Source organism: Rosa chinensis, chromosome 2 (genome assembly GCF_002994745.2).
Source record: "Rosa chinensis cultivar Old Blush chromosome 2, RchiOBHm-V2, whole genome shotgun sequence".
NCBI lineage: Eukaryota > Viridiplantae > Streptophyta > Magnoliopsida > Rosales > Rosaceae > Rosa > Rosa chinensis.
The window spans coordinates 79,971,221-79,980,280 of NC_037089.1; the positions used below are offsets into that span (position 1 = coordinate 79,971,221).

A 9,060-nucleotide genomic window follows, 5' to 3' on the forward strand; every position below is an offset into this window, starting at 1 on the left:
TGTGAAGATTTGATCGTAGAAAATTGTCTTATCACTAGACTAAGCATTAAGTTCAAATGATGTTTACATTGTCCTCAGATAGTTAACCATAAATAAAACTTTTTATTTATTTATTTAAGAAAATCCAAGATCCGATTACCACAATCACGTAGGCCTTCAAAGCCGAACCCGATCCGACCCGGCTCCCTTGTCCCAGTATCTCGGAACACAGTAACGATTAACGGCCAAATCTAATATCAGTTTGTCGTCTCACATTGACTGACTCAGCTGAATCAAAATCACCCCCAGCCCCCAACTCTACATTTCCTCCCCCTCCCAAAATTCCCTCCGCTCTTCCATCTCTAGATCCTCTCCTCTCCTCTCCTTCATTCGTTCGTGTATGAAGGAGAGAAGAGACCCAATCAAACCCACCTCCACCGTCCCTTCAATCCCACTCCTTCCTTCCTTGCCAACCAAGTTTAAATCTTTCCCTCTCCTTCGAATTGGGTTCGATTAATTTATTATTGGTTTGTTAACATGGATATCGAGGAACTATTGGGCCGAAACCGACCGGCGCCAATCAAGGCGAGGAGTGCGATTTACGTCTGGGGATATAACCAGTCCGGCCAGACTGGTCGGCAGGGGAGAGAGCGCCAGTTGAGGATCCCGAAGCAGCTCCCGCCGGAGCTCTTTGGTTGCCCCGCCGGAGCTAATTCGCGCTGGCTGGACATTGCTTGCGGCCGCGAGCATACCGCAGCTGTAGCTTCAGATGGGTCTCTCTTCACTTGGGGTAATGCTTTTTTTTTTTTCTTTCTTTTTTTTCTTGTTTTCGATTTTTGTGGTTTTGGTTTTTTCCATTTGTGAATTCAATCAAATTGTGTGTAGTGGGAATGGAGTGATCGAATGAATTTAGTTGTTGGTAATAGAAATATAGAATGAATCCCCTTTTTTGGGTTTGGGAATGGATGATAGGTATAGGGTTAAGTAAAGGTTTGGTTGGTGTTGACTTGATCAGGGGCTAATGAATTTGGTCAATTGGGAGATGGAACTGAGGAGAGAAGTAAACATCCAAAGAAAGTGAAGCAATTGGAGACGGAGTTTGTGAAGTCTGTATCTTGTGGAGCGCATTGTACAGCTGCCATTGCAGAGCCTCGCGAGAATGATGGAACCATGTCGGCAAGTAGGCTTTGGATTTGGGGGCAAAATCAGGTTTGATATTTTGAAAAAAAAATTCCTACTTTCATCAACTTGTGGCATGTTATGATTTATCCAAATTTTCCCTACTTCTCATTGTAGGGTTCAAATCTGCCGCGTTTATTTTGGGGGGCCTTTGCTCCAAACACGGTATGTTGTGATTCTTCCTTTCATTGTCTTTCCATCCTTTTAGAGATGAGTGGTGTTCAGCTTTAACGTTATGGTATTTAGAGAGACAGTTCATTAACAAAGAAAATGATAGATATCAAAACTGTTGAGCTCGTTGGGCTTCAATTCTGCTACTGAGTTAATCAACCTTGATTAATTGTCATTAGCTGGACTGTTTGATCTAAGTCTGACTAGGCCTTCCTGCCGCAGCAAACAATGCGTTTATTAAGTTGGACAACTGGGCTAGGATTATAACTGCAAAATGCACAAGAGGATAGAGAAAAATTGTATTTGTACGGAATACTTCATTGGAGGAACATTCTCTCATGGAGCGCTTTTATGTTACTTCTAATGTATGAGCTAAGTAGTGCAAGCATAGGGGTCTTCCATGAACTCAAATATACATTTCATTTATTACTTAGTCATAACATTACTTATTGAAAGGATCATAACAGGCTATCCGTCAAGTATCTTGTGGAGCAGCTCATGTGATGGCTTTATCAGAGGATGGCCTGCTACAAGCTTGGGGTAACTGCTTTTCTTTAATCATTTTCCATGTGGTCCCTTATAAATCATTCCAACTCCAAACAAATTTTTTGTCTTATAAAATTCATTGGAAGCATCTTCTACTTCTAGGAGTAGAAGCTAGACGTGGTTATGTCATTGCAATTTTGCGATAAATACTTTTTTTTCAAAATGGAAGATAGATCCCTTAAAAGAAAATATAAGCAGAAAACTGAAGCTCATGCTCTTGTTTCCCACCTCTAATTTATCAGAATTTAATTAATATTCTGGATACAACAGGATACAATGAATTTGGCCAGCTTGGCAGAGGCGTTACATGTGAAGGATTACAAAGGGCTCGTATAATAAATGCTTATGCAAAGTTCCTTGATGAAGCCCCTGAGCTTGTGAAGATTACCCAAGTGTCATGTGGGGAGTACCACACAGCAGCTCTATCTGAAGATGGCGAGGTGTAAGTGATCTGAATAGCTTATTAGTTGGAGATTAAGTCCTACATTTTAGCTCGAGAATTCAGGTTATCCGCATGGCATTTAAGTCAGCAGATTTACAGATATCTTCATCTAGGAATCTCCCATCTTAAGAGGAGGAACAGGATGATTTTTAATGGATTCATTCTAATTTGCATCTGCTGCTATTGATTCCTCTAGATTATTCTGGTTTTTTTATGTATAATGTTGGTTCATATCCTCAGCAGTAGTTTTAGCAGCTGAAGGAACAATGATATGGCTGTCATTCTTGATATATAAAATTGTGATGCCTAGAAGGTTTTTATGTTGGTTTTTTACTAAACAACAGAAAGATCCTCCAAATAAAAGAGGTTACTCTTATATTGAATCATTCATATATGTTATGAGATGATATAACACTAGCACAATCCACATGTATAATATAGTTTTCCCAGAATAAGTTATTAATGTAGTTTATATTCATCACTTTTTATTTACTTTTAGGGTCTATACAAATTTCTTCCTTACAATAATTTGTATTTGGCCCTCACACAGGTATACTTGGGGGTTGGGAAGCATGGGGCAACTTGGTCATTGTTCTCTTCAATCTGCTGATAAAGAGTTATTGCCAAGGAGAGTGGTCGCACTTGATGCAATCTTCATGAAGGACGTGGCATGTGGCGGTGTGCATACATGTGCTGTGACTCAGAAGGGAGCTCTTTATGCTTGGGGTGGCAGTCGAGCAGGACAATTAGGCCTTGGCCCTGAAACTGGATTCTTTTCATGTAAGCCTAATGAGTCTGCAAGCTTTTTCCGAAATATTCCTGCTTTGGTTATTCCACTTGGTGTGCAGCTCATTGCATGTGGACATTCCCATACACTTATTTCTACAAGGGAAGGAAGGATTCATGGATGGGGCTACAATAGCTATGGTCAGGCATCTAATGAGAAATCTACTTATGCTTGGTATCCATCTCCAGTTGATTGGTACGGCCCATAGAGTTCTAAAGCAGGTTTTCATATCCATCTTTGTTTTGTACATTAATTGAAGTGCAAATTGCAGGTGTGTTGGGGCAGTTCAAAAACTTGCAGCTGGTGGGGGACATTCAGCTGTGTTGACCGATGCATGTTCCTTGAAGGAATTGTGCGAATTTAGGCTTGCAGATAGTGTGACTCCGACCAATGCTTCTATTATTGAGGACATTGCGTCTAGAACAGATTCAGATAATTTAGTACGCCTATGTGAAAGATTGAGGTACTGAGCAATAATTTTGCAGCATTCTCCCCAGTGGATTAGAATTGCATCCTATTTGTTCTTTACTTTACTTTCGTCTTTGAGGAAGATGACCATTTTAGTTTCCATTTGATGCAGGCAGCACATGCTTGATGGTGGCGACTACGAATTTGAAGATGATGAGCCAAATAGTTATAGGAAGTGAGGAAACAATGGGATCAACTTATGAGATAGTTAACCATTATGTCAATTTGTATCTATTGATCACTTCATTTACAATCTAGTTAGAAAGTAAGTAACAAAAGTTGTTGTAATAACATTGTAAAGTGGCCATTTCTTGTAATCTTGTATGTATTTATGTCAAGACGTCGCATTGGGATGTACTTGTTTCTGTAATTACTCATTAGTTATATGAAAACTTTGAACCTGAACTTAGCATGTACGAACAGGTGCTTCACAATCTATGTTTTAAATGTTTTGGTTTTTGGGTAATTCCGCAGTTTGTTCCTGGTAGAAATTTCAACAACTTCTGTTATGAGGCCAGCATGAGGTAGGGCAGATCAAGATGGTACAGTACCTCAAAATTTGAACAAAACATGGTTAGATTATTGCAATTTCATTTTGCAAGAAACATTCTTGTTCTTATTCCTTTACATGGTACAGAGTAGAGACTAGAGAGGTAAATTAAATCTAGTGATGCCTTGATGAATCTTGCAGTTGATGAACATCCCAAATTAAACAATAGGATATATATATATTTCTGATGTAATCTGCATGCATCATTTATTCAAATGGCGAACCATCCATGGTGGCATGAGTGTGTTACTGGCAGGCCGAGTTTGAGCGCTTCCCTGATGATCCTCAGCATCTTCATCCATTGCGTCTCCTCTTCCCTGGAAAGCCCCACTGCATTTTCATACTTACTGTCAGTACTCGACTGTGTTAATGCTAATTACGAACTGTATTTCAAGAAATATGTACATAAACATAGTATGAATGTGTACATATGTACCCAATAGTTAGAGAAGAGAGTAGGGCTGGTGGTGATGTAGCTTGCAGTGGCGGCATTAAGACGAGGGTTGAGGGGTTTGGCTGCTGATTATTATTAGGTTCTTCCTGCAGAAGCTTTTCATTCTCCTTCAGCTGTAGGTTAATTTACATTTGTAATATATTAGATGCACTATTCATATGTAACAATTATCTATAAACCCGGCCAATTCGCTTGCCCTAATTAATTTTACCTTCTTTGCTAGCGAGTTGTTTTGCTCTTGCAGTGTCCTGTGCTGAAAGTGTCGACACTACTAATGTGAGAAGACGTTCATTAAAATAAGAAGCATATATATGCACTTAATGCAGAACATACCTTTTTCTGCATCTCTGAAATGGATTCATGCATTACTTGGTTCTGAACAAAGCCACAGACAACTACGATATGAGTATTATAAATGGATTAATTGGAAATCATATTAGCTTGAAAGTTTATCGAACCAAGCTAAATAAGATCAATAAAAGGGAGCTACAGTTAACATGATTCACCTTTCTTGCTCGCACGCGCTTAAGAGCTGTATCAATCTGTTGCTCCAAACTTTGAAGCTCCCTCAAGCTTAAGGGGTCTAAATCCTCTCCCGTGTAATTCCTAGAGAATTAATCAAAGTAGTGATCATCAGAGTTAATGGAACGGAACTCCATGATCATCCTAACTTGTTGCATGTTCATCCATGTAGATATTCTTTTAGGAAAAAATAAATAAATAAATAAATTACAGTATAAACACACGTACCTTATTTTCCTTTGTAAGATTTCAATCCTTGCCGTAAGCTTGGGAAATTCCATGGACCAGTTTCCCTATATACGCAACCACCATACAACAAAGGCTTATTAATTTCTTAAATCAGTTCATGGCATCAATAACTTCACATAAACAAAAATTGCATGACTAAAATGTTATTTTAGGACGAGGACATTCCACACTCCTACGTACCCCTCAGAATTAGGAGCTCCTAGAGGTTTAATTATTTGAATTTTTTTTTATCTCTTTCTTAATTTTAACTAATTATGAACTTATTTCAGAGTCCATCGAAGATACTCATGTGAAGATTTCAGCAAATGAGAGTACATATTCTTGTGCCAAAATTCAAAACTCACATCAACAGAACTCAAGAAATTATGAGTTCTTGTTACTGAACGTACTAGGTCCAATGAGTCCCTTAAAGATCGGAAAGTTTGGGGTTCAAAATCTTTACTGGTTTAACTTAAACCAAGCTTGCTACAAGGCACAACTATATATTGAATCAATAAGACTACTGCAAAAACATCTCAGGGTCCATTATGTTGGAGAAATTACTTATCTAAAGTCTTTAATACTAAGCAAAATACTGTAGCTAGAAATTAAAACCATGAAGACAAATTAATGGTTAGGTATAAACTTTTATGCACTCTTAAGCAAATGGTTAGGTATAAACTTTATGCATTCTTAACTACATTATACTCGAGCAATGTAACAATGATCATCCCCATATTTGAAACAAAAAGACAAATTAATGGAGCCTTAGATCCTTATTTTAAAAGAAAATTAACGTGCAATAAAATTGAAATAATTTACCTAATGAATCCATGCCAAGCCATCATTTAAGGCGCGCGCGCCCACACACACAAATATACACATATTTATACACATGCACATACACACTAGCACCAGCTATCTAGCTAGGCTGGGTAGGAATGCATAGAATACCTGTGATTCAGAAGCAGGAACGCCCATGCTCTGCCTTTCTGCATACGAGTATTGTTCATATCGCTCCAGGATCCCCTCCATGCTTAATTTTCCGAAAGAAAAAAGGTCAGAACCGCAAGCTAATAATGACATTATTCTGAACTAGAAGTGTGAGAATGAATACGATTCATAAACTTATATCGCTCATAATTAACAAGTTAGAAATTGCTCTTATATAGGATCGATCATGATGATGCAGTATATATATACTAGCTGATATTGAGCTACTTTAAATATCACAATCAAAACATCAAAATTTATTAGGAATTAAGGCTTGAGATATTATGATCGAGGTATATATTAGGTACATCAAACATGCATTAATGTATAATTGTGTTACACAACGGAGTATACCTCCGATTAAGTTGTTAGGAAATAAACAATGATTTTATCAAAGCTAGATAGGAGTAACTCAAAGAAAAGTGAACTTCTTGAACATGCATGCATGGTCTGGTGAACAATGTGGGTGGATTAGGAAAGTTTCGAATCAAGTGGAATTTGGAAGGATAGAGTGAGAGAATTACTAAATAAAATTCTAATTCTATCAAGTTTGGTGAAGAAATTTGATCTTCATCCTTTTTGTCCACATGCATTTCAGTTTTATTTTCTATTTGAACTTAAAGCCTTGTCTAATCCTGTGGATAAGAAATATGTCGTACCATAGCGTAGTCAATACCTAGTTAGATGTGTACTTCATTTTTTTCAGACAAATGTGCACTAGGCAAGATTAGTGTCTAGAATTTAGACGAAGGTACAAAATTAATGGAGATTTTTAGTCTAAGTTATCAAACCTAACTATTGGATCGTAAACCCTAATGTTGTTAAAACAAGAATGATTGATAAAAATTTCAGATTGATAACTAACCTAGAACACACTACTATTCATCAAATGAGTTACGAGGTAGGTGGATTTAGTTATTTTAAATTAAAATCTGAATATTGTAGGGGGATAATTCAAATCATGTGAAAAAGAATGCATGTAACTAGTTTTCTTATGTAGTTGGGTAGACTAGTTTTGGTATTAATTCAGGAACCCAGTCATATTCCACGATCAATTCAAATCCTTTCTTCTAGTTAAATATCATGCTTTTGACCAAATGTTCTCCAAAAATTTGTGAAATCTCAACCTCCATAGAATACTAGTTTGGAAAACCCAATTAACGATGCTTAGCTTCCTTTATTTTCCTTGCACCTTTCCAAAACCTAGCTATATCATTGGAGCAGAAAATAAGGATGCACAACCAAAACTATTGGAAATATACATATATCTAAGAAAAAATACTGTTATACAATCATGACACATTTCTCAAGAACCTTGTCCTCCCTGGTCCAACAGCTGCAAACAAATTTATTATTTAAACAATAACAAGTGCTACTAAATTTATAGATATCAAGTACAAGCATCCCATTTTGACCACAAAAAAAAAAAAAAGTACAAGCATCCCATGCTCATGGACTATTGCTTGGACTTGGACTATATATATATATATATATATATATATATATATATATATATATATCCCTTTTCTTTCTTTTGAGTTTTGAGTCTTCTATTTGATACATAAACATCCCTTTTGGGAACAGTATACGCTATGCAAGTAGTAGTTAACCGCCTTGTTAAAATCTTCATGTATATATATATATATACCCACTACGTCCGATGATCTGTACCCTAGCTCGATACTGCACTGTCAATACTGTAGGAAATTTCTGGACTACTAATAATTGAAAACAACATTCCATTCAAAAATAATAATTTAAAACAACATCTGACCAAAAAAAACAAATTTAAAACAAGAAAAGAAAAAAATAATAATAACATCTGAACTGCACGGGTACTTCTGAGTTGTGACCCAAAGCCGGAAGTGGTTCCGTGCAATCTCCATCTCCACAGTTAAGTAACTGGCAGACGACTAAGTTGAAGTATACTAGCTTATATCCGTTTTGTTTAAGACTAGCCACTAGCTTTATATTCATATTTCGATATAAGCTTGCTAGCTCAAGCCAGTTAGAAGGAGTAGAAATTGAATCTGTGCAACACGAGCAATACAGACACAGTCTAAAACTAAATACTAATGAAGCATATATGTACCTGGAATCGGTAGCGTACTCAAAGAGCTTGCCTTTGGTGGAGAAGACAATCAAAGCTACCTCAGCATCACACAGAACTGAGATCTCATGAGCTTTCTTGAGCAATCCTGTCCTTCGCTTCGAGAATGTTACTTGTCTGCTGATCTTGTTCTCGATCCGCTTCAGCTGAACCTTGCCTCTTCCCATTTTTGAGGAATTGAGCTAACTTTCTTTCGAATTTAACAAAAGAAAGGGGGCTGTAAACGGATATCGATCAGTTCCAAAAGAGAAATTGATCACCAGAATGGCAAAAAACTGGAAAACCCTAGTTTGGTTCGTTCAGGAAGAGAAGATGAAAGGGGAAAGGAGGATGATGGTGCGGTTCTTGTGTACCTAGTAATGGCAGTGTTAATGAGGCTTTCTTTGGGTATCTTTCTAGTTTTGTGTTTGGGTGGAGTTTTTGGAAACAAAGGCTCATGTATATGGGAAAAGAAACTAGGAGAGAGAGAGAGAGCGCTAGGCTGGTATTCGTAAACAGGGTAGTTTTGTGGATATGCGTTGTCGAGTTTCCATTGGCTTGAAGGTGAAAAACTGTTGTTCGTGTCTCGATTTAGTCACACCGGATAACAGACAGGTCCGTACATTACCATGTCTGATTTATAAAAATATTA

At 37.3% G+C, this 9,060-nt stretch overlaps 2 protein-coding genes across 2 annotated transcripts; one reads left to right on the forward strand and one right to left on the reverse strand.

Moving 5' to 3' along the window:
- The first annotated feature begins 267 nt into the window (after positions 1–267).
- Positions 268–4,006, forward strand: LOC112190714 (RCC1 and BTB domain-containing protein 1). The gene is made up of 8 exons (XM_024330187.2): positions 268–769; positions 995–1,188; positions 1,276–1,323; positions 1,797–1,869; positions 2,146–2,317; positions 2,868–3,299; positions 3,376–3,567; positions 3,685–4,006. The coding sequence occupies exons 1-8, from the start codon at positions 517–519 to the stop codon at positions 3,749–3,751; spliced, it is 1,431 nt and encodes a 476-aa protein (XP_024185955.1). The 5' UTR covers positions 268–516; the 3' UTR covers positions 3,752–4,006.
- A 118-nt stretch (positions 4,007–4,124) lies between these two features.
- Positions 4,125–8,853, reverse strand: LOC112190715 (agamous-like MADS-box protein FUL-L). The gene is made up of 8 exons (XM_024330188.2): positions 8,412–8,853; positions 6,281–6,362; positions 5,327–5,391; positions 5,083–5,182; positions 4,910–4,951; positions 4,788–4,829; positions 4,559–4,689; positions 4,125–4,452 (listed from the first exon to the last, which is right to left on the reverse strand). The coding sequence occupies exons 1-8, from the start codon at positions 8,594–8,596 to the stop codon at positions 4,326–4,328; spliced, it is 774 nt and encodes a 257-aa protein (XP_024185956.1). The 5' UTR covers positions 8,597–8,853; the 3' UTR covers positions 4,125–4,325.
- Positions 8,854–9,060: the final 207 nt, after the last annotated feature.